The 25,725-nt window shown below is 38.8% G+C and overlaps 2 protein-coding genes across 9 annotated transcripts in view; one reads left to right on the top strand and one right to left on the bottom strand.

The window, feature by feature from the left end:
* Nucleotides 1-25,725, bottom strand: part of CFAP92 (cilia and flagella associated protein 92 (putative)) — a 120,295-nt gene that overhangs the window by 76,145 nt on the left and 18,425 nt on the right. For 3 of the 6 annotated variants that reach the window (XR_013955782.1, XR_013955783.1, XM_080607038.1), the window contains exon 1: nucleotides 14,860-14,950. The exons of 1 other annotated variant lie outside the window; for it this stretch is intronic. The gene's annotated coding sequence lies outside the window, so the exon portion shown is untranslated. Of the gene's footprint in view, nucleotides 1-14,788; nucleotides 14,814-14,859; nucleotides 15,077-25,725 lie in introns of those variants that run through there. 2 more of the 6 variants (XM_080607040.1, XM_080607044.1) reach the window with 2 other exon arrangements.
* Nucleotides 1-25,725, top strand: part of EFCC1 (EF-hand and coiled-coil domain containing 1) — a 55,737-nt gene that overhangs the window by 26,424 nt on the left and 3,588 nt on the right. Inside the window, exons 3-7 of one of the 3 annotated variants that reach the window (XR_013955785.1) lie at nucleotides 12,889-13,034; nucleotides 15,031-15,166; nucleotides 15,469-15,634; nucleotides 21,552-21,710; nucleotides 24,324-24,624. Coding sequence is in view for 2 of the 3 variants with exons in the window: in XM_080607053.1 (XP_080463179.1) it covers nucleotides 12,889-13,034; nucleotides 15,031-15,166; nucleotides 15,469-15,634; nucleotides 21,552-21,710; nucleotides 24,555-24,624 (677 nt within the window). In the remaining variant the exon portion in view is untranslated. The remainder of the gene's footprint in view (nucleotides 1-12,888; nucleotides 13,035-15,030; nucleotides 15,167-15,468; nucleotides 15,635-21,551; nucleotides 21,711-24,323; nucleotides 24,625-25,725) is intronic. The other 2 variants (XM_080607054.1, XM_080607053.1) reach the window with 2 other exon arrangements.

Genomic DNA, 25,725 nt, shown 5'->3' with positions numbered 1-25,725 from the left:
CATTTATAACGTAGTTGAAAAAATAGGGAGGAAAAAATCAGTTATTTTAAGTTTCTAATAAAATCTAACTGATCCTTTCTCCCAAAAAAAAAGTCAGTCCTTTTATCATTTACATTATAAGTAATTCTTCTCAAGGGTTCCTGTCAGGATTTCATTGGACTGTTGTCCTAATAAAAAGGGAACACGTGTCACCTGGGTGGCTCTGAAGGGTCTACATACAATTTTAGAATATTATCACAACCATATGGTATCAGTGCTGGATAAGTTACAAGAACACTAGGTTTTGCTCTTGCTAATAAAAACATTATTGATCTAGTCTTGATCTCAGTAGTGCATACTGATTTCAAACAGATTGGGTCATGATTTCCTTACACTGACACAGTATAAACACAGGTAACATCATTTACATCATATGGCACCAGTCCTGTGGTCTGAAAACACAGCCACATTTTATAAACTCAAACATGTGAGGAGAGTATCAAAAGAACAGCCTTAACAGTGCAATAACATTTCAAGAAGTGAGAAACCTTCAAGATCCAGCCAATAACCTATACATTTCAAGCAACACTGTCTGCTTCTAGGGATTCAACCAATGCTAATATGACCATAATCACATTTTCAGTACCCATCTTTGCTGCCTTGTCGCATACCCAAGTTACACCTCTTAAGTGTCATTTAATGTATACTTATTCCGTAGCCTATTAGTTTAACCATTTTAGCTCACAGTACCTTGAAATTCCATATTTTGCCTACTGAAAGTCATCCATAAAGCCTAGAATTTTGAAATACACTCATATTAACCTGTCTTACATATATGACTTTTTTTTTTTTCTGAGACAGAAAAGAGTTAACCATACCTTTTTTCCTCCATTAAATATTTGTAGTAATTTATGTTGACTTTCTGATGAACTGATAGAAGAGAGCTTTTCCTGGAGGAGTACTAAGCATTGCCTAAGCCCCACATGAATCCCTATACTATGTTATTGAACAGCATGGAAATTAATGCGTTATAACCATATCACAGAAACTGCAAAACAGCTTGTAAAGCAAAAGCTTGAGGAATACTTGTATAACTATTAACCTCAACTTGGCCAGGTCAATTGTTTGAAAACGGTAATAATGAAATTTTAGCAAAACATTTATGAAAACATAACTATTTATATAAGGATTGCAACTGATACAGTGAAATTAAACTGTAATTTTAGTTTGTTTTGTGTCAATGAGACTACATATTTGGTTGAAATTACACACCTGCTCAAGTACTTTGCAGTTGTGGGAATAGGTATTATGTAAAGATAAATTTAGATGACTTTTAAGTAAACTTGACAATAAATACAATACAACCCTACTTGGCCTGAGGTTCCTCAGATAAAGAAATACATCTATCAGTTGAGGTTATGCTGGGATAAGCAGAGATCCACCCATGGATAAAGCAGCCAAGCCAGAGTGCTAAACGTGCAAAGCCAGAAATCAGTTCTTACATGAAGGGAGCGGCTATGTTGCATTTCTGTCATTGGTATTTCTGTTTCCTAATCACATTTCTTATACAGCTATATAACCAATGAAAGACTACATAGAAGCTGATATATTTGTTGTCAGAATGTGTCTAATAATGCAGGAATAATAGGCAATCCTTTCAGATCTCTCTGAACTGGCAAATAACTTACAAACATTTAGGAAGGAAAGTAATTATTTGGAGATTACTGGAAAGGCAGTGTTATTTTTTGCAAGTCACCTACCCGAACATGAAAGCTCAAAGGAATCAATGGGCATGCTGCTTTCAGGAAACTTAAAACTGTTTCAAAAAAAGCATCAGAATAGCAGGCATAGAGCTCAAATATGAAGGAGCTTGGATAATTAAACAGTATCTAGTAAAGAAATAGCCCTCTCTAAAGATCTAAGGATGTTTTGAAAACATTAGTGGGATAGAAAACACAACGTGGTGAGGTAATTGTTATTCTTGTTTCCTGATACAGGATCTGAGAAACATGGAAGCTGTGACTTCCCCACGGTCACAGCAGAAAGTTGCTGGCACCAAAACTTCATGCTCAGGTCTCAGAACAGCTGCTCCCTTTGCTCTCTGGGCTTCTGGGCTCAGCATTCACAGCAGGACAGCTCCCGTTTGTGGAGCACCTGGGCACCTGCAGGGACCAAATGACTACACAGGCCTGCGTGTAATTTCCCCGTGGGAGCTTGAGTATCTGACTTCGATACAACACTGATGGTTGCTGCCCCTCCTGTTAATGTACATTAACGTCATGTTTTCCTAAATGCTTATTAAGAATTAGTCAGAAATAACTTGCAGACAGCTTAAAGCACAAAGTTGAGTGTACCATCTTCCTTTTCTGCCTCTCCAAACCCATGAGGCTCTAAATCTACGCAGCTCTGAGATAAGAACTGAAGGAACTTACATGCCAGTAAATACAGATGTTCACAATTTCAACCACATTAGGTGGTACAGTCTTGCATGCATCAAACAGAAGTGAAAAACAATGTTTTATGAAATGTTTTAAGCTCTAAAAGCTGAATTCAGTAGGATCTCCACCTTACTGATAAGGACTCCCCGACTCTCTTTAGGAAGAACACTTTTCTTTATCTAGCAGACTTTAAAAGGATCACAGGATATTTGATCTTTACTGACATACACTGTAGCACATGGGAGATAAGAGAAGGATTCTTTGGGATTAAATAGCACGTCTACGTGATGGAATATATGAGGTCTTTTTTTTGTTGTTGTTGTACAAGCAATGGCAGAAGGCAATTATCTACAGCACACAGCTCTGCTGCTCTTGTTTATCTGCCTTATATCAAGTATCTTTCTTATATCTGTCAGCGCGTTAGAAGTTCGTGGTATTTTAGTTGCTATTTTTAGTTGTAGACTTTCAAGAACCTTTCTGTAAAATATGAGTCAGGACACCAATAGAGAGAAAAAGAATTCTGAAAATTAAGGTTTGCAGATGAGGAAGGAAGCATAGACTTAGCAGAATACACCCACAACTCATATACGTGCAGTTATGTAGCTGCCTTTTGTTTTTACATGCCTCTGCTGCTTTTTGTTATGGGCTGAAAGGAGATATCAAAAGTGTCTAGCAAGAGGTTTTACCAAGGGGACTATCAGCCTGACTAGAAGCAGAGAGGACTGTAAATCTTGTGTGAGAACTTGTTCTCAGATGGGCCTCAGCCTCATTTCAGACCAATACTTTCTGATAAGCCAAAGAAGTAAGTTTACTTGCACTGCTTCTCTGAAATGGACTTGTAATGTACCGCCAGGAAAGTGTCTTCAGCAAACTCTAGGCAGAAGAACCTATGTCCTATGAACCTAGCTGAGAGTATGGATGAAGGATGTTGACCTAAGGAAGGGCAACCCACAAGATGCAATATCTATTAAAGGATGAAGCCTGGCTCAGATTCAAGTGCTGGAGTGACAGCCAGCAGGATGGATCCACACCAGTGGGCAATACCATCCAGCCCTCTTTTCTGTGCGAGGACCAACTGCAGAAGTCTTAATGCACCTGCACATAGCCTGCTACTCCTAAGTCCTCATGTACCCTCTCTACTGAGTCTTGTGGGTTTGGGGAGTAATTCTAACACTGCCAGCATAACACAAACTTCAGTTATGCTAAATTAGTTGGTCCAGTACAAAAGGAAAGGAAACTCAGAACTGCATGCAAGATAAGAAAAATGGAGTAATGGGTCTATGGCCTCCATTTCCATGCCTAGTTGGAAAGCTGAATCCGGGTTTTTCACTCAAATTTCCAAGTTTTGGGGAGGCTTTAGCAAATAGCTTTTGTTCTAATAGTTCAATCAAGAACAAGTGATACTTAATTTTTTCCAGCTTTAATTAAACCTGCATTGTGTGCATCCAAGCTCTAGAAATTCAGATATTTATACTGACTGTCTCACTAGCAGGGTGTGGCAATAGAGGTCTTTATTCCAGTGGAACAACATCTGGAAATCATTTCCTTTATTTCGTCACAATAGAATTCATTAAGGGGGCAGCAATATCTGAATGACATAATTCCAAAGTGATGAATGTTTCTCCTGGATAATTCAGTGACTATTAACCATAAAATACCTCACACAGAGCAAGAAAGCCATATTCATCTTATATATACTCAGAACTACCACCACTCAATATAATTCCTTGCTAGGTACAGAATTTATAAGAGCACCGTAATTACCTCATCTGTTTAGCCTAATTATCAAATATATCTTCCATTCAGCAGCCCAAATGACTAATAGTTTATTAAGAATGTTAAGATTCAAAGTCAAACAAGGTTGAGGAAAACGTCAAACAGTGAGACCTGGATCTCGAGCTGCATTTCAGAGCTGAAAGGAATGTATTCTGCGAGTCACAAGAGGAAACCTGTCCATGCAGTTTTAATTCAGCTTCCTTATTAATTTATTTGTAACAAGTATAAGAGTATGTGAGTAGCCATGCATAAAAGCATCCATTTTGTACTTTGGTGGGTCATGCTCAATGCTTAATTCATCTTTACTATAAAAGTGGCCTTAAGTGCTACCCTGAAAACAAATGACTAGTTCCTCATCATAGTATAAGATAATAGACAAAGATTACCATAGAAGTCTTCAGGTAATTTTAGGTGCTCACTCTGACATAAATGTTCACAGTACCCAGTATTTTAGAGCAAAACACACAAATTATAGCTTCAGTGATTCCACGTTTCAGATACAGTTTACACACCCCGTAGTCTCAAATTTCACATACAAAAAATCAGGATCCAATTATTATCTGTGCACACTATCACAGCAATTATGTGTAAAAAGCCTGAAGTAATTTGCCTAGTATTATGCAGGGTATCCAGCAGAGACAGGAGTAGAATCATCTTCAAAGGAGCATTTAGTTGCTGTAACAATGGCACTAGCCATTCTGTTCCTGCCTGTCTCACCTGACTTGCTACTTACACCTTCTGCAATAGAAGAGAAAGGAACCTCCTGTCAGAAGTTTCCTTCTTTTCACAGTTGTTGTCCATCCACAGAAGTCATTTATCCCCTGCCTTGAATGAGGCAAGGGTCACGTAGGAAAAACAGACACTGATTTTATAAATAATCATAATGTAATGGATGTGCTCCTGGGGTTAAGGCAACCTTCTGACATCTTGTAAACTGAGAGCTTTCAAAGAGAAAAAAAAAACCACAAGCAAAATAACAAATCTGCTTAAAACACAAGACTATGTGTCAGATAGCACCATCGTGGGCTACCTGACATCTGTACCATACTTTTCCACCACCAGGGTCAGATTCTCCAAATTCTCTGCATAGATTTCTGCTCTGAGATAACCAAACAGCTGACAGCACAGTAAATTATCATTCTCCAGGTGGACCTGCAGTTGCGGAGGAGAAGCTAATTTGTGGATGCTTCTCCAAAACATTTACTGATAGGAGAGTAGTGGTGAGACTTCAAGAACTTGAATACCATACCAAACTTTATCAGGGAGCATGCCTGACCCTTAAGCACCTTTTTCTGTGCCTTTCTGTCTCTACACCAGTCCTGTCTCCTTCATGGAGAAGTAGCTGTTGTAATTTCACTTTTATATTATTTTCACCTTAATCACTTTACCTGTTCAGGGAGTAATTCAACTGCATATATTTTTCAGCAGTAAAACCTGATTGAAAGGTCTCTCCCCAGCCTGCTCACTCCTGTCACAGCCCTGTGTTTTTGCATCTCCTGAAAGACGCAGCTCTTAGGACGTTGATCCAAATTTTAAACTTGTCTCCAAAAGTAAGAGGAAGGAGATACTTTAATACACTTTATTTCAGGAATCCAGCTCATAGCAGTACAAGCACCTGCACAACTCATGAAGCATTATGATAACGAATGAGAATATGGAGAATGGGAGCAAGGTGTTAAGGGTACAAGATTGGAAGAAAGGGAGATTTTTTTCTTCTGAATTTATCTTGGACTGCTCCATCAGGCCTATGCAGCTCCTGTGGTCTTCCCTTCATCAAAGCCACCACTCCCTGTGCCAGCATCTTTAGCAGAGAGAGCACCAGGAATGCAAAAGGGACAATCTTCCTGATCTCATTCTTGGCTGGTAATGACATCTTGCTTAAGGTAAACTAAAGTAAACACAAATGTTGGCAAAGTTTATATATTTCTTCGTGGCTATAGGCTGGAACATGTTCAATACTTCAGAGTTTTTAAAAACAGTCACTGCTCCAGACAAGGGAGACATGAGGCCTTTTAGGAATGTCTTTAATTCTGTTGTTCTTTCTTACCTGAAACCTGAAAGATCAGCATAAGAAATGTTTTGATTGGGAGAAATTCAACTCAAATGGCATAGGACAACAATGTGCAACTGAAGAACTTGACATCTGGATCTTTGAGAACCCAAAGTGTCAGGAAACGCCCATGTACAGCCCATAAAATCCGGTTTTCTAATGTGATCTCAGACTGTAAGTAGTGGAATAACAAGAGAGCAACTGACAAATGAACAATAAAGACCTGTACTAAGAGCAGCTGATTTCTGAAAAACAACTTCCCTCAAACAGTCTGAGCTTACAGAAGCTGCTCTTTGGAATGGGACAGTACAGACAATAAAAGATATGTTTCTTTTCAATAATTTCATTATGTCTGCACAAAAGTTTGATTTGTCTCAAAAAATGCTTGAAATCGTCACAGGAAGAGCTGCATGACAGCAAGGAATAATTCTGTTACCCTCTGCTAGTATGGCAGATTTGCCTGGTTATATGCACTGTGCAGAAAGATGGAAACATTCAGCGAGAACACACATTGCCATCAGTGAGATGATTTTTCCTAGAGGACAGTGATTTTGGCAAGAAAGTTAAAGTCATCAGCTGATAACAGAAAACCTCTCCAAACTGTAACCATCATTACAGAGGCTCTTAAGTTACAATTTTGTTCTTATTTCAGCACAAATCAGGGATATTTAGTCATCTTTATTATTTATAAAAAATTCATACTTGTAAAATTTTAGATTTAATGCTTTACAGACCAAGCATTTTAAAATCTAAACTATTCATAGAAAGTTCATTCAATATGATTTCTGTTGGAGAGAGATCCACAGCTTAAAATGCCAACCAAAGACAGATGTATTCAGTAAACCTACAGACACTTAGATACACTGTGAAAAAAGAATTAACCCACATGATGTATGAAAAGTCATAAATAAATCAAAATATGCACACCCCATGAGCTCTGCAATTCCCTGTTGATGATGAGCCAGAACTGAAACCGTTCCAGGTTCCCTAACTCTGACAGTTTGGGTAAAAATAGTACAAAGATAAAACCACACCTGATTTTAGATGAAAAGACCAGTCATACACTTTTAAAATGAAGTATAGCTTAGTTTGGCTAACTGTACTTTGGGCCATGTACATAGCTTGACACAGTTGCCTGATCTGCTCTAAGTAAGTCTGTAAAAAGAACTAGTTAAAGACCTATAAACACGAAGCTAAATAATTCCTCAGAGTTATTTTATGATTAGTCAGGAATTATGGAAGTTAAAGACTTGTTTAGCCCCAGAAGCAGGTGGTTTTTGCTGCAGTTAGAAGTTTCCATAACAATAACAGGAGTGCCAATTAAAAGCCAATTAGTCACGGACGTTACTTTAAGGTCCAGTACTTTCCAACTCTCCACTCTTGATTTTCCCTCTCCGGAGCTGCCTATTATTCTCAGCACAAAGGCTTGAAAATGCATGTGGGCTGCTTGCCTGTCACCACGGAAACCTCGCCACACCGCACCGCGCACAGATGCTTCCCAGGCATCTTCCGAACTACTTTCCCCTCTGATCTTTGCCCTAAGCAAACGTGCTGTTTATTCATTCCTCTCATTTATGAAGACCTGTTAGATGTTGTATGAATACTGATGAGAAAAGAATTAAACCTATGGTTAAGAATGAGTGGAGATTCCACTTCTAAGAACCTACCGTGACAGTGAAAGCATGACGGTTGGCCTGTTTCATTATGCTCTTCTCTAAATCCTGAAGTCTCTGCCAGTTCAAAATTAAGAGTCTGGATTTGGCACTAAGTTTTGCTGAACAATAAGAAGCTCCCAGACAGGAAAAAATGACCTAGTGGTTACAGGACATGATGAGAAATCAGGAGATCAGGGTGTTTCATTGCTCCACCACCAAAAAGCATCACTGTGCCTCCATTCATGCCTCCACCACCTCACTTTGGGATGATGAAACACTGGGTACTCCAGCAATGAGAACTGAGGAGCATGAAACAACCTTCTGTTCTGGTTGGTTTCCATCTGCTTTTAAGTCAAAACCAAAATTGTTAGAATCCAGCCAGAAATTTGCTGCCTTCTTGAAACATTCTCCAAAGTCAATGTGGGATCCTATTTCCATTGGAAATTGTTTTATATATTTACATATATATATATAAAACCTTTATTTCAATAGACAGCAAAGATTCACTACTATTGTACATTTACTCAGCTTACTCTTCTGTGCCCAGTCTCAGATGAGAAGCTTCTTTGATCCAGCTCATATTTAGTTTCTACTTATAAAGGAATGGCAAGCTTCCCCTTCATGAGAGCAGTAACAACAACTCCCCCCCAAGGCATACCAAAACTAAAAATTTCCAGTGTATTTATTTCCAACAGATCCTTGACGTTAAGTATTGTAGCTCAGCAAACATAAAACCTCTTTGGTGTTGTGTGTGTGTATTTGCTTGCTTTTAAAAACATCCATATTTACTCATCTTGCTGCTTGCATTTTTCCTTCATTTTTATCTGGCTCAGAAGAGCTCTGGAATTCCAGCTTGTCTGGCCATATGTTCCTTCATGCATGTTTAAAATACGTCCCATTTCCAGATACCTTGAAATAATTGTACTCGCTATGTTCGGTTCTAGAAATCAAGGCTTAACCTGTGCCCTTTTTTTTAGGGCATAACAAATTATGATTTCACTGTATTCCTGTTGGAGAAACCAAGGCACAATGTGATTAGATGCAAATGGCAGAGCCTGTGCCAGAACTAAGATCTTAGTTCTGGAGCATCTGGGTCTGAAAACTCTTGCTCAAAATTCCTTTATTTTTTTCCCTCTCTAGTTTCCCAGATGAATATCTCTAGAGAGGAATGATATGGCTGTCTTTAATCATATATTGAGTGGGAAGACCTCACAAAACACACTATCTGAATGACTCCTTTAATTTCCCCACAATAAAAGAGGGCTGATGACATCCTCTCAGGAAAACTACTATAGAATGAATAATCACAGTGTCTGCTTTGGACTTCATCAACTAATTTTAAGTTCCCTTATAAGAACTGCGGAGAGGTAAAAGCACTATTTAGGCCTGTTCTGAATCTTGTCCAAGTAGATACAGTCTATTTTAAATCCTGCCAGGGTGCACTGAATTTTATGGGAAGGACATAAAATTTTATTTTTTTCTTAAACTGAACTTCTCAATGTTCTTTGGACTGCAAGCTAAATTTAAAACAGGTAGTCAGGTGTAAGACATTAATACCACCATCAACAGATCAAATTAAACATTACAGCACTTACCCACTGTTAATAGAGAAGATTTTCACAATACTTGAGTATTCTTCTCAGTCTTTTTATGGGTTAAAACCTTAACCAACTTTGAAACTACAGTTAATATTCAATGAAATCTCAATATTGCTATATTATGCAACCTAACTCTAGAAATCTCTAAAATCCATGCAGATGTAAATTACGCCATTGCTCAAGTTTAAAAGAACAATCCACCAAATACTGGGTAGTCAAAAACTGTAAACAATTCCTATTGAGTATCAGGACCCAACTAGTTTTCTTTAAAAGTGAAGAAAATTACTGCATTTCAGAAAAATAAAATGTGATATCCTTGTTAAAGGAAATACTACATTCCACAGTACCGTCCAAAACTCTGAAACACAGCAAAACTCTGCAGAAATCTCAGGAGCTTCCATTTCGAATGCCCAAGCTTGCTGTGTAAATAGCTTTGTAGGCTACCTTATGATTCTGCCAGAATTAATGCAAGCTAAATGACTAGCCAGCTTCATTCTGGAGCTGCTATTTCCTTTGACTGAACAGGAAATCCAATTGTTGCTAAGTAATAGCACAAACTGTAAACAAAATACATCATTAATTTTCATGCAGTCAGCTCTATCTGAGGGAGTAAAGAGCAGTGATGATTTCTAAGCAAGGTTTGCCTCACTTTCTGTCCCTAGAGATTTTTGAAATACTGACATTTAAAAAAAAAAAAATAATGATCATATTCACTTAGTGCACATATACTTTCAGAAACACCAAGGAAACTAATGTTGGTGTGGTTCTTCAGGGACTGACAGCAGCTCTGTTAGATTAAACAAAAGCTCTTAGTGATACTTATCTCTAGCTTGGCACCAGCTCTTCTATTACTACATCTGAAGTCCTCTTTCTAGCAGTAGTTGAATTTACTGGCAGGAAGCATTTAGAAGATTTGTACAAAATGCTATTGTGCAACTTGTTTGAGTAGAATCAATTTCCTAAGTGTTTTAACTCTCATTTTATGTTGATGAATATTTTCTGAGTTAAGTGCAACAAATATTCAATATTCATCAATCCAAAACTAATCTTAGGAAGAGTTCAGAGGGAGATTAATTTGCTACAAAGCCCCTGAATTTCGTTTGCTTTCTTCTGCACGTAGATTCTTTGTGAACTACATAATGGCTCCTACAGGGAAAACAATATAATCATGCTATTATATGGTCTAAGTGGGAAAATATCCTGATGTAACTATTGAAAGTAAGCAAGAAAGTAAAGGAAAAATAATCAATATGAAGTACATTACATTACACAGCATACACATACAAAATCTTGTGGTGGACTGGATCCTGCTCATTTAGCTCCATACCTGAGAGGTTGCTTATTCCTTGCTCTGAAAATAGTTGATATAAATTTTACATATGGGGACTGATATTCCAATTTTCCATTTATCCAATGTGAGGGTTTTTCTTAATTACAAGTGTCTGATTTTATAAAACCTTCATAGCTCTAATTTCCCTAACATTTTGTGGAATAAAGTTACATATATACAGTGAAAAAAAGAATGCTAAAAATTAATTCACTGTTATATTATTATATCTCAGTTTCATTAAGTATTTTTTTTTTTACTGTTTTAAACGTAAATAGGAGCATCTGGATTCATTTCCTTTGTCTCCTATATTGCAAACTGTATTTTGTCTAAAATAGCAATACTGTCTTTCAGTATATTTATAAGAAAGCACAGGTAGGAAAGCCAACCTGAACCAAACTAAATGTTCTGCAATGAGAAGAGAAAAATTCACGTGTACTTCACATGATGGTCATCTCACATTCCATTTCCATTCTTTCCAAAACAGGATTTTTATTTTTTTTTTTAAGAAAATAAAATGAATCTATGTGAGTAGACTTGTTAGACTTTTCTTCATGTACAGTAAAAGTCTCCATTTTACTACACAGAATGTTCCTTAACTCTCTTAGATGCCTGGGTCGTCTTCTTGATTGGATAAAAACATTTAAAACTCAACTACATGAAAATACACTCTGGATTATTCCTCCAATACACGTTACTTCAAATTTCCTCACAAGTACTGCCCCAATGCTCTCCATTTAGGTAACTATCAATTCCTCAGTCTGAACAATCATTGTCCTTCACATTGAATTAAATTACTTTCTTTAAAAATAGTTTTGATTGACAAGTTTAAGGACTTGCATTCATCAGATTTTTTTAAATCCATAAATAACGCTACTTATCCCTAACATAGCTGATATCAAAGTATTTCGCAATCTTCTTTCTTTTTTTAATCTGAGTACCACATCTTGAATACTGTTTCCTTTAAGAAACAGAATACTACATTCCCCTCAAGAAAAAAAAAAATACACAATTTCAAATGAGATTGTTAGTAATTCAGAAGCACAATGCTCACTGGTTTGCAGGTGCAAGACTCCAATCACATATTCTTTTTGACTTTCCAGTAAAAACAGTACTCGGGAGACTTAGACCTAAACCACCTAAAAGACATCTCCCTGATGTCTTTTGTTATAAATAACTGAGCAGAGAATTAGAAGACAGAAGTACTGAATACTAATCTTTATTTTTGAATTAACTACGTAGTCTCGGTAAAAGGTCTTGATTTGGTCTTGAAAACAAAGTAATTCTGAAACCTTGGTCTCACTGAAATAAACAGAGCCAAGTTTCCTATATCTCTCTGTGAACATAGACCACAAGCTTTATATTTTTACATCTGTAAAATAAGAGGTGTACTTTAATGTCTCATAAGGGCAGTATGAAAACCAGTAAGTCAATATGAGTGTGGCGTTTGAAACTGTGAAACACAACACCGCTGGCTATTAGTGCGGTCCTCTTCTTATGTCCTAGAATGTGACTAACATTCCAGTCTGCTTAATATTGTAAAGGGGCCACAAAAAGTCTTTAATACTGTTCTTTAGGCTAAACAGAAGCTTGGTTCAATGTTGAACCAGGCAAGTAGCCTGACATTTGTAAATCTGAACACCGCTCTTGTGTGACAAGATGCAAGACTTGCTACCCTAGCTATAAACGTGTCCGTGTTAAAAATGAAGCACGCACTCCACCACTGACAGCTGAAAACAGAGAGACTCTGAGAGACATGGCCAGACTAGACTGTTTCTATATATGTTGTCCAGATGTCTTTGAGATGAACTAAAAGCTATAAGTAACATTTAGTTCTTATTACCTAACTCTAAGAAGAAAATCCATCTTCCTTTGATTCTCAGCAAAAACAACCAAAGGCAGTCCTTGGCAGTTTGATTTCACAGGCACTGAAGGTAAACGACCCTGTTCTTTTGTAGCAAGCCTGAACAATTTCTATTATATGCTACACCATGCATGTTCATTTTTTTTTTTCTTTCCTTTCAAATTTGCTACAAGTCCACTTTATTTTACCTTTCTTTTCCAGATCAGAAATTGTGAAATTTCAGCTTCCCTCAGGAAGCAGCCCAGAGCAGAAAGATGCAGCAGCTTCACCAGATGGAAGATACTGCTTATCTGTTGTGCAGCAAGATCGAAGATCTCCCACTGGCGGAGCTGGGATTTCTGAGAACGGTATCAAGTCTAGTATCCAAATACTTTATTTCCTCACTGATTTGTAAGATCCTCAGCAGAAAAATAATATAGATATTAGTCCACCAAAGCTGCTAATAAGTCTTAATACATCTTGAAACCCTAGATATAAATGAAAGGTAAAAATCTCAGTTTTTTACTTCTCCCTCCCCACATAATTTTGTTTCATACAAGACTGAACATGTCACTTAGAGCTAAGATTTAGAACAACTGTTTTTTGTTGTTTTGTTTTATATTCACCATACCAAAACCTTTTTCCTGTCTTAAGAATACGAAGTTTTTGTTGTTGTCATTTTTTAAATAAAAACCTCATAAGTTCAGCTAAAGTCATTTCCAAAGAAACTATTTGCAGTTGATGTTCTGTACAATGACAATCTTTGGAAACATTCTGGCTGCTTCACAGCTCTGAAGAGATCCAACCTGCTTTGCGCATGTAACCCTAACCACTGCCATAGCACCACTCACTTGTGATTTCTCATGGGACTGCATGAGGCATTCTTTGAAATTCTCCTAAAGTCACAGAGTTTGCCTAGACTAGCTCTAATTTAAAATGACCTAGACTACAATTTACTGGTACTAGAGCTTTCAAAGAGATGACAACTTTTGGTGGATCATTTAGCTGCTTTAACAATAGTCATCTTAGAAGCCAAACACCTTCTCTCCCTTTGGTTTTCTTGACCAGTAGAGAGCAGCTGCAAAGTATGTTCAGTAAGACTGGTTTACCTTCAATGAATTTTTGAGAGATCTCATTCAAAGGAGACAAAAACAGTTATCTGAAATTAACTGTAAGAAACAATACATCTTTACTACAGACTAGAGAACTGTATGTACCGACATAAAGTTAAATTTTGTGTATTTATTGAATGGATCTGGCAAGCAGCTGCTCAGGAACGGAAAAAAAAATAATGATATTCAAATATAGTTTACTTTGCAGCATGTTCTCCATTCGGTTAGACTTACAAAATTGAGCTACTTTCACAAATATGTTATTCAATCAAGCACTTTTGCCAGCTCAAAGACAGATCCCATGTCTAATCTACATTACCCATATTTCAAGTTCAAACAGCTTTTTAGCAAAAGTTATTCAAACACATTAACCATGGGGAGTTTTTTCAATCTTAAAATGTGAAGAAGTGTTCCATCAAATGCAAATAAAAAAGGATTAGTTACACAGAAAAGAAAAGAAACTGCAAATGAAACTGCAAGATTGAACAACTGCAAAACTGTGTGCACGTTTGGGATAAACCTAGATAAGCTATATATACAAGCCTAGGTACAAATTTATTTATAAAATCTTTAGGTAAGATTTAATAAATATTAATTCCTTAGAGCAGAAGAGTCCTTGCGTCAATGGAATAATGTAAATTATTCTGCATTAGCCAGATGACCTCTTACTTGGCACATACAGTTTACACTAGACAGGTAAAACTAAGCACTAGATATCTCTGAGTCTAATATTACGGTTCTGTGTTAAAACCAGCATCCCTTCAAAGCACAGTAAGTGAATGAATCAGAGAGTATTAAAATCATATTCCTGAACTCTGAATGTCCATTTGGCTGGTTCAATGACTATACAAAAAACCCTAACACAGTACAGGAGTTTCTTATTCCCGTTGAAAAGTGTATATTCAATTGTATACATGAAGAACAGTTGTGCTAATAATACATTGTTCCTTCACACTTAACCTTGCATTTAAATAAGTTAAATGAAAGTAAAGAAAACGGCTCTACGTTACCCGCAAGAAGGTGCTGAGATGTTCAGGATTCTTAAAATAAAAAATAAATAAAAAAAAAAAAAAGTATTTACCTTTGCTGAGGCTACCCTGCCCTAGATTCAAAGCCCCTTTCCACAGGTGGTGTTTCACTGGGGAGTTTGAAACCTCACCTCGTGCTTTCTGGGTCTCACTGGTTTGAATCACCACAGCTGCAGCGCATCAGGGTGGCTGTTTGGGTGCTGAGTGGCTGTTGATTTCTCAAGCAGATGACCAGCTGTTCCGCTCTGTGGAGGGCCAGGCTGCCTCTGATGAAGAGGAGGAGAAGTGGGCAGGAGACCAGCAATCCCAGGTGGCCCAGGTGAAGAAAATACTGGCCAAGCTCCCTTGCTGTGGCAGCGGGTATGTTTCTGAGATGAATGCTACCTGAGCCCTTTGAGAATATTTCCTCATGACCTGAGGGCACCATGGCTTCTGTGTAATATAAGCCATAATTCTACCTGGCAACATCAGCAGGCCCAGCCTTTACAGCAGGTGGGAAGCAATGGCTTAAATACCCCCACTTAATCCTAATCAGCATCAGCTGGGACACCAAATTATTATCTGTGCTCACAAAAGTTTGGTGGGAAAGCAGGTTTTGTTTTATTTTTTAATATAAACATTATGAGTGATAGGAACTTTTTTTTCTTCACATATATACATAGATGTGATGAAAAACTGCAGAAGAAGTTGATGTCATACTTGGAGATCACTGATGCTGATGGCTCTGAAACTGCCCCTGCAGAGCTGGAGGAGAGAATCACACAGCTAACCGAGCAGCTGGAGCTTAAGGGACATGAAGTGAAAAAACTGGAAACAAACATGGAAGAGGTAACAGGTGCCAAGCATAGTGTGAAGGAGTTATTTATGCAGCTTGAAGTGGCTACAGCTACATCCATATGCATTTATCTTTGTTCTGGCCTTCCCATTTTCTGTTGCTGGTGTTTCTCACTGTGCCATGAATTTGTTAGCAAAACCATGTAACGCTTTCCTGTAACACCTGCATTGCCAGCGTGGCTCCTGCCTGGACCCTCGTTTATTTGGAGGATGAGATGTGCACCAGCTGCAGTCAAACCCAGGCCCTTGAAACACCACCCTTTATTTCAATGGCTTAGGGCATTCACTGATGCCATGTTTGTGATTGGAACCATTGCAGACCAAAGAGCTGCCATGCATGTTAACTCTTGTTGTTACACGTAACTTTGGTTCCTCAGCTCTGGATGGCATGCTCCTCCTGTCCTAAGACCTCCAGCCCCTGCGAGAACACAACTCTTTGAGAAATCCCTCCAGTTGCTCACGATTTTGCAGTCCTTAAGAGGAAATCATCCAGTTTACTTTGGTTGGTTCTCAGGATTAAACCAAGGTATTTTTAATGAAAAAAGTAGTTCTCAGGTTTAGCAGCATGCTTATCTTTGCTTCAGCAGGGGTTAAAACTACAGTAGTTAAAAGTCTCAGTGCAGTATCCTAGTAGTCTTGTGTGATATTACTATTTAAATACTGCAAACGTCATCCATTGATGGCCCTAGATCTAAATGCTACCAGTCTTTCTACGAAACAAAATAAGGCAGAGAGCCAACTCACTGCAACGTGAATTTAAAATCAGAAGCATGAATCCTTTTGAGCCTGGTAGAAATTTATTCTTATCCTCCCTTACTTCTATTTACCCAGTATTTATATTGCATGTGCAGCTTTTGGTATTTATTGTTGCTGCAAAACAGACAGACAAGTAGCAAGTGATTCCTTTCAAAAAGTTGACTGTTCTCGTAATCAACACCAAACAAATTGAAAGATTGAGAAATTCACTCTCTTTCTCTAACTTGTAAATAAGTCTATTGGTTTAATAAACCACCAAGAATACTTTCTCTGATGACCTGACAAATGTACTTTATACGTTACCCTTTATACTTCTGTCTGGACTTGCACAGTGCTGAAAGATGAGACATAACAACAAAGCTAACAAGTAACAAACCCAGCAGGCAAGTGAAAAGCAACACTCTCAAATACTGATTTACTAATTGTTTTCATCTAAGACTATAAAACCAGGGGTTAAAACAGCTGTGAAATTTTTCATGTCTTGAAAGTTCTGCTTTCCAACAACTGAACATTTAAAAATACTTTCTACTGAAGAGAGGAGGAGATGGATGTCAGGACTTGGGGATAATAGATGGAGAAAACACGAGCAAATTCTGAAAACAAAGCAAGATGCTGCCAAGTGTAGTGTTGCAAAGAAATGACAATCATTTTCTATAAAAGCTCACATACAAACTCTCAGCTTAATTAAAGGCAACTAGTTCATGACCTGTCATACAGGGTCAAATGAAAAGTTCATCCTAATATCACGTGCTTGATGACAACAAGCAGCAGTTACTTAGAGAAAAGGAATGAGAAACAGTCCAGAGAACTTTCCTCTTGGTGTTACTCACCTGGTTTCCAATAAAAGATGGGTAGATACATCTTGAACTGGACATTGCATAGACAGTATCATCTTTAATGACCAGCACTGGAGCTATTTAACATGGGTTTAACATGAGTTTCCTATTTCTTTAGTTAGCAATGCTTTAGGTATCTCAGGGCCAGAACTCCCACAAACTGGTTACAAAGGAACGGGTTTTGAGGATTTGCTTTTGTTTGCTTTAAATCTGTTGCCTGATCATCCACTGCCACTTAGTTCTTTCGCTTGGGACAAAACTTTACAGGCTCTTACTCCAGAAATAGTGCCTCACTTATAGTCACTCTGCTTCAGCTCTCTTGGTATAGAAACGATTACTTCTGTTATTCTGTTTTATTCTTCAATGTACTTTTCAAGCTCTATTACTCTTTTTGAATGAGAAGAGCTGAAAATGTACTTAGAATTCAAAGTAAGCTCATCATGATGTAATTATAATTTCTGTTTTGTCCCCAGTTCCTTTTCTAGTAGAGTCTAGCAAGTATCATTTTGATCTCTGCTGACCATGGAGCTATTTCCAGCAGATTACAGCTCTCCTAGATCTGATCTCCTTGCTGAGTTGCAGTCATAATCACTGCATACATATGACATTGTATCCCAATGTCATATGTCCCAATGTTCCAACATACCTTATTTTGCATTAGCAACACTGAATTTCATCTGCTCTATTATTGCCCAGTTATTCAGTATTGTGCAATCCAGCTGTAATTCTTCACAGGCAGGTCTAATTTTGATTACCCCCCAAAAATTGTATTGACAGCAAACTTAAACATTTTGACATTCACCCTTCCTAAAAATCATTTCTGAAAACGACTAGGTCTTAATCCAGGATTATCTCCCTTCCCTGTGAAAGCTCACCCTTCAGTCCTGTCTGTCTGTCTATCGATCACGCTGTGCTCTGCCCCCCTCTTTTAACCAGCTGTGGGTCCAGGATCTGCAGGATCTGCACTACTGTCCTGTGGCAGTTACACTTTTTGAGTCTTTGGCCATGCATCTTTGAAAAGCTTTATGCACATTCAAAATACATTCTGTCAGCTGAATTAACATTATCCATACATGTTCATAGATGCTCTCAAAGAAATTGAATAGTTTCTTCACTAAGTTCGTCCATGTATTCACCAAGTCTCTTCTCCATTACAATTTCTATCAATTTGCCTGACAACATTACTGGAACTCCTCAGGTGATTTGCTGTTCCTCAAATCATCTCTGCAGTATCTGTTACAAACTGGTGCTACATTTGCCACCCTCTGTTCCTCTGAGGGTGAATTGATTTAAAAGACAATTTGCGCGGCACAGTTCAGCACTTAATGCCGGAGTCCTGATACTGTTTTCTTCCTGTTCTGAAAAAGTTTCTCAGGTTCACTGCTTGTAAACAAGACTCTAAAATGAGCTCCTCCTTCACTTCTTTAGAAAACACAATAGAGTGTTTTTCTCTTACATCCTTAAGGGACTTTTATACTAATTATTTTGATACTAATTATTCATTGTCCTAGATGTTTTTGTGCACTTTACTCCAGAGCCCAGATTTTTCCCATGGCATCCTCCTCTGTTATAAAAGAGCCGCCTATTAGCAACTGGCTTACTCTCAAAACTGGTATGTAGCAAGGCAGTATTTCCATTTCACAGACACATTTCACAGATCCCAGATCAGGCTATGCTGAGGGATTGGGCAGAGCTAAGAACATAATCCACTCCTCTGAGCCCTGTGGCCTAACTACTGACCATCCCTCCTCATTATCCATGTTTTAAAAATAGGTTGTGCTTAACTATCGTCATTATCTTATTTGCAAATGTTAAGGTACAAACAGGTGCTAGATGTAACCTATCTCAGGAAACCCATCTGGGAGAATGCTTTAATGCTACACTGAGACACTGCCTTAAAGCACAATCAGATGAGAAGAAAAAAAGAAAGAAAGAAAGAAAAATCTTCCATATTCATACATATAAATTTATGTAAATATAAAGGTATCCAGAAGCTAGCATCCTTCCATATGACAGTGACTATTATAGTACAGCTGCTATGGGAAGCTGTTTGCTACTAGCCATAGCCTAGGAAATACAAACAAAAAGGGATTTGTAGGAGCAGTCAAAATGAAGAGGAAAAGAGGCAGCAGCAGCAACAAATGCTACAGCCAGATACCACCAGGGGTGCTCTCAGCTAAGCATATTGCCTGTGCTCTTCATAAAAACTGAGCAGCTGGTCATGACAGCAGACAACGATGGGGAACTCAAGTGGCACGCACGCTGAAGAGAAAAGTTAGTACCTCTATTCACGCGTGTGTAGAAGACCCGCTGCTCAGCCTGCAGCCTTTCAGGAGCATCCAGCAGAGGACAGAGGAGGCTCTGTGCAGCTTTGTGATTCCGGTGGCTCTGCCAACATGACTGAAGCAGCAGCTAAAAGCAGCAGCTGTGTGACATTGTGGGCACAGGGGCCTGACAGGGTGCACAACCAGGATAGGTGGGCACCAGTTATGAATTTCCGTGAGCATCTCTCTAACTGAATGTTGGGAAAGTCCATTTTAGACATAAAAGTAATGACCTTTTTTCCTCTGTGTTATTTGGTCTGACACTGCTTCAGCTGTACAGGGGAGCAGAAGTACTGCCTGTGTTTCGTACATCTCTCTGGCAGGTGGTATTTACGATGCAGAGGCATTCTGCAGTATAATAGAGGCGACCGCATGGTTAATTCTCTGCAGACCTCACGCAGCCTCTGGAGCATTTGTTTGCCTCAGCTGGACTGCTGCCACGGTGGTGGTAACAAAGGTGGCTCCACATACAGGAAAATGTTACCTTATCCATCTAAAAGGAGTGTTCAGGCAGGGGTGCTGAAATCACTGGCAGATGGAGCAGATTTAGTGGTCCAAGCTTCTGTAGCTGTTGTACAGCTCAGAGGAGCCAGAAAGCCTCACAGAGCAAAGCTCAAGGAGAGTTAATGTAATGATAATTTCGATATGGTGGGGGAATTAATACATACTTTTAGCTCTGTCAGAAACTAAAACAACCTTCTAGAAGGCTTAATGTGGATCAAGGTTTATTTTCTTTTTCCACTCTGATGACTTTTTTGTTTTAAGGAACCGAAACTCCTTCCCATATATTAAAAATCCATTAGGATACAAATTTCCAAAAATAAAATCTATTAAATACTGCATATGCTAAGGACTGCAGTTCTCTAGTTCAGCTCTCTCTGTAGTTATTCCTAAAATTGCAATAAAGATAAAAGAAAACAACAAAAAGGGCCTAACAGAGCCAGTGAAATTGTCATCTACCAGACATAATTTTGGTTTTCAGTGTAATACAAATAAATATATTTACATTCTATTTGCAACAAGAAATTGCAAAAAAGGTCAACATTTCAGAATGCTGGGCACAGAATGAGAAATGAAGTTTATTAATAAAACTCAAATCTGTCAGTGCTCACGAAGATCCAAAATTTATTTATTTATATATATATATATATATGTGATATAGTTTCCAGAGGATGCTTTTCATGTTCTTTTTAGCTACGTAGTCATGCATCAGCAACAGACCTGGGTCTGTGACAAGCAAAGACACTTTTGCAAATGGTGTGGCTGCTTTCTAATACAGCATGTCACTTAAGCATAGTATGGAAACAAAAGCAACATTTCACATCTTTAACATTCTTCCACTGGTAGGTCTAAGAAAACCAGTAGGTCAGTTCAGCCTCGGAAGTATGAGGAGATCACTCCTGCCTAGAATTTCTGTAGTCTTCAAGTCTCGTTGAATCTGGGCCTTTTTGTGCTTAGCTGCAAACCAGTGTTTCACCAAGCCAGCAGGCCAGTATTTGGCAGAACCAGAATCTTACAGATCATTCTGTAAAACTTGAAAACAAAACAAAAACAAAACAAACAAACAAACACCTTAGAAGAAATTAGCTAATTACCTTCTTGTTTCAGTGAATACACGGGTGATTGATATGTAGAGCTGCAAAATAAAAATACGATAACATTGCTGAGGACACACAAATCAGTTATGTTCCATAGAGGAATATAGGAATGCAATGGGTTAATAAAGTAGATAGGGCTGCTAGTACTTAGCATTTCTGAACCATCTGCTCGTATCCAGTGTTGAATGAACTGCCATTATGTGCGAGCATGAAGCATGCACTTCCTGGCAACTATTGATTCTTTGCTTTATATAGTACATTAAAGAAATGTACTTTTCAAGATAATCTTCTGGAGGGAACTGACATTTACCAGATAGAGAGGAAAACTTAGCTTTGCAATTGTTCAGCAAGAAAGTGAAAAGCTCCAGTGCTCTTAATGCCCTGTGTCATTATCCAGATGAAAGGCCCATTGCTAACTGAACTGCAGCAAAAGGTGGAGGAGACCGAAATGCTGAAGATGGAGCTACAGATGTTGGAGACTGAGAGAGTTAGGCTGTCGCTGGTGGAAGAAAAGCTCATGGATGTTTTGCAGCTTCTTCAACAGCTTCGAGACTTGGTATGACAAAACAGTGACTTAGAACTGTTTTTGATTTTGTCCTTTCCAAACCCAAAATGATGTTTATACATTCATTCAGTGCAAAGTCCTTTACACCAAGAAACATTTTTACGTGTGTTTGCCCTTGGAACTGCCCAGCAATTGCAGAAAACTTTCAAATCCCTACGGATAACTTTTCAAAAGAAGCCTAGAGATCTCCTTGGATCTAGATCTTGAAGCTCTCATTATCTTCTAAATAAAAAGTTGGAGGAATCAAGGAAAATGAAAGTGCTAGTGATCAGAAAGATTTGAGAAGATTATTTTTCCTTCTTGAAGACACTTTTTGCTGTCAAATTGTACTCAAATTGTAAATTGATTTTATGTCAATTTACCAAATTTTAGATGTAGCCAGAGTTCTTCATGTGTTGTTTCACATCATAGTTTGTATGCTCACGTCATAATATAGAATTAGGCAGAAAACAGCTGCCCAGGCTGGAATTGGGCTAAAATTTAGAGTTAACGCTGCAGTCGCTTATTTCAGTAATATGATAAACACTCACACATTTTAAGGTAATAATTTTCAAGTTGGAGATGTAGAAAACTATGGAGCGCACCTCCCATCACAGGCAGTACCAGGAGGGCTGGCATGACCACGTTACCAGGACGTGGAGCCGAGTCTCAGGCCCTGCCTTTTGTACAGTGCCTGCACGTCAGCAGCAGCTGCCGGAGGCATCCTGCCGTTGCAAGGCACTGCCTCCCAGTACCTGCCGAGGTCAAAGCCTCAGGCTGAACCCACAGTCAGTGTTTTGCAGATGGATAAGAGTCCGGCTTGTCCATGTACAAACAGAAAGAGGGGTGCAACAAGATAATAATGATAAAAAAGCTAGGAACCTTTAACGGCATCCTGCAGTAGCATTGAGTCAGTATTAAAAGGAAAATACCCTTCCTATAGGGGAATATACCCTAAATAAGGTATTTTTCTGTGAGAAGCTTCTTACCCAATTAATAATCCAAACATGGATTTACAAGAGCTGATACAATAACATCCCAGAAGTACACAGCCAGTATAGCAGTCCTTTAGAAAACAAGGTTAAATCTCCTGCTTGGGGACTGATAATGGAACAGGGTGGCCAAAAGACAGGCTAATTGGGTAATCTGCAGGACGTGTTGGACGCTGGGAGCCAGGCTGTACTGCTGGGAGCTAATTTCTCTGGTAATGACTCAGGATTCTCCTCAATTTTCAGCTAAGCTTTGCCTAATCTGTGTGAGATGAGAATGCTTCCTCAGATGATCACTTTGCTCTGTTTGAAGTACGCTCATGTTCCGCTGATGACTCTAGGGAACAAGTGCAATATCTCATAATTTGGTAACTTGTTTTAGCACTTGATGTGGAAATTCTACTTTCATATTGGAAGTCTGACACATGCATCAATAATGATGCAGTGCAGGATTAAGCTAGTAAAGACTCTGACTGGCAGCAAGTGCAATAAACTTTTGTGTCAAGATTTCAACATGTCATTCACTGGTCAGTCATACTATCGCACGTCATCTCTGCTCAGGAGACAGTCCATCACCCAAAGTGCCGTATCTCCGTGATAATAGCACTTAATGCTAACCATTGCTGAAAACATGCCACGGAACGCTGCCAGCCTCCATAGCACAAATACAGGCGGCGATGCTGTCAACGAACAAGGTAATTCCCAGCATTCCCAGCAGAGTTTAGCAAGGATCCCCTAAGTCCCTAATGGGATATACTTCAGGCAAGAGAAAGCTTATTCAACCGTAACTGTGGTTTTAAGTGTCACTTCGCCAGCATATTCACCTTCATGTTATAAATACCCCAAGTATGTAATTTGCAACAGAATCTACCGCAAAGCAATGGCTGTCCAAAGGCAAAAGCACTTTGGCAGGACTATGAAAGCCTCACAAGGCGTTGCAGAGGTCATGTGTAAACCCAGCCCGCCACAAACTGCTTTCCACTGTGCCCCCACAGGGGCAGGCGAGCAGAAGGTGGACGAGTGGCATCAGTGAGCAAGGCAGCGCTGCTGAGCTGCTGGCAGGTGCCTCGGCTGCTTCCAAACAGCTTCCACCCATTTTCCCTTCTGGAAGTTTTAACCAGAACAACCTCTCCCTACAGATAGAGAGCCTCTAAGTGCTAATTAAACTGATTGCAAGACCATCTCCCAGGAAGCATGCATTAGTGTCTAGACAGCAAATTAAGAGTGTTTGTTTTCCAGAGGCGTTATGTAACATCCCCACAGATTTCTAATATAAAACTACCACTGAAACAGACCGTCCAAATCCTAAGTAGTTTTACAGTCCTCTCTGGCTAGTATTTATTACATCGCAATATATAGCTAAGAGTGGGCCTGCCACATGATATATACAATCTCTTCTAATTTGTCTGCACCTAAAATGGAACCGAATGGACCCCAGGTGGGTCTGAGAAGCCCCCTCCTGAGGTAACACCACAAAAAGTGTCCATTTATCTTTCGGCACAGGCTTAGCAGAGGCCTGAACAAGCTTTCATCGTGCTTGCCCTACTTACGCTTCTTGCCATCTAGATTTGTTTAGGCACAAGCTTTGGAAAACTCTGTATTTTCCACTGAATAAGTACAGGTTCTCTTGTTACAGACATATTGAGCAACTGGGACCCTCTACAAGCTGCTGTTATTTGAGCAGTATCTAAGTTAAATGATTGAAAATAAAGCCGTATCAGCCAATATCAGGTCTTGCGTTACCAGGATTCAGTTTTGTTTTCTTTCAGTTTTCAAATGCATCTACATTGTGCATAGATATTTTTTTGCATACATTTAAACTGGTGAAGAACATACCTGTGCCATAATATTGTTTTATTTTTTGAAGAACATATCTAAACGAGCCTTGGGGAAAATCCTGCTGAACACTTTGGAATCCTGCCGTGACCCCCAGCACGGTAAGAAAGTAAATCATATGTGAAGACCAAGAATCATGAAAAGCTAAAGGGAAAAAGACTAGATAATGAACAAACAAGTAGGAAAAAATATTTCAAATACTGGGGGACAGGATGGGGAGAAAGAAGTACTATACAACAAAATTACCAATAGGAAGTGATGCTTTCTAGCCTGCGACACTTCAGAAATAAAAACATCCAGGGCTTCTTTAGCTATATTTTAATTAGAATTTGGCTTTAGGGGGACAATTCAGTATCCTGCTTTTTTCTGTAGGGCTTCATTGATACAAAAACATGCTACTGAGTATGCAAGCCACCTATTTATCAGGTTACTGTCCTGGTTATGTTGTATTCCTCTTCTGCAACACGAACAAGGTATACAAAAATATTTCTGTAAAGAAACTGGTTCAACCTTGCACTCTTCTAATAATAACCTTTCACGTTCCCCTTATGAAAATTAAACTTGCAATCTCGTCTCCCTTGACAATAGTCCAGTGTGCCAGAGCTGTCTCTGTAGGAACCAAACAGGGATCACAGCCTGGAGGTTTAGATTTGATTACTTTGTTCCTATTAGCAGAGCATTTTTACTTACCTTCAAGAAATGAACATCCTGTACCAGGCCAAGAACATGGCTTGTAGGTGCTTTTAATAGCAGACCACATTCAAATACAAGATTATAGAAGAGTAGATGTGGCCTGAGGGTTTGATTTTGGAGAATATTAATAACAGTGATTTAGAAAGAATAACATTCAAACCATTTTGTTTTTTCCTGTTCCAAAGCCTTGTTGTTGTTAGCGTGCAGAAATTGAGGGCACAAGCAGCCCAAAGCTACACTGTGCTGTTCCAGCATGGCTGCAAAGCAAGGGAAAAGAAGGCAAAGAAAGACCTTTATTGGCTCCAAGACACCAGCACAGAGAGAAACTATACCTGACCTACGGGTCAGATACTTTCTTGTCAAGCACAATAGAAAAGGAGCCTGTTAGAATACACATGACACATTGCCAGACAGTGCTAGTACTTATACTGTGGGGAACACTGACTCCAAGTGATGCTGCTGAAACAAATTACCTCCTGCTGTAACCGCAACACATCTCAGCTTCCTAA

The sequence above is a fragment of the Anser brachyrhynchus genome, assembly GCF_964034855.1.
Source record: "Anser brachyrhynchus genome assembly, chromosome: 10".
NCBI classification, from domain to species: Eukaryota; Metazoa; Chordata; class Aves; order Anseriformes; family Anatidae; genus Anser; species Anser brachyrhynchus.
The sequence above is the reverse complement of the archived record's forward strand: the minus strand, read 5'-3'. Positions and strand labels throughout refer to the sequence as shown.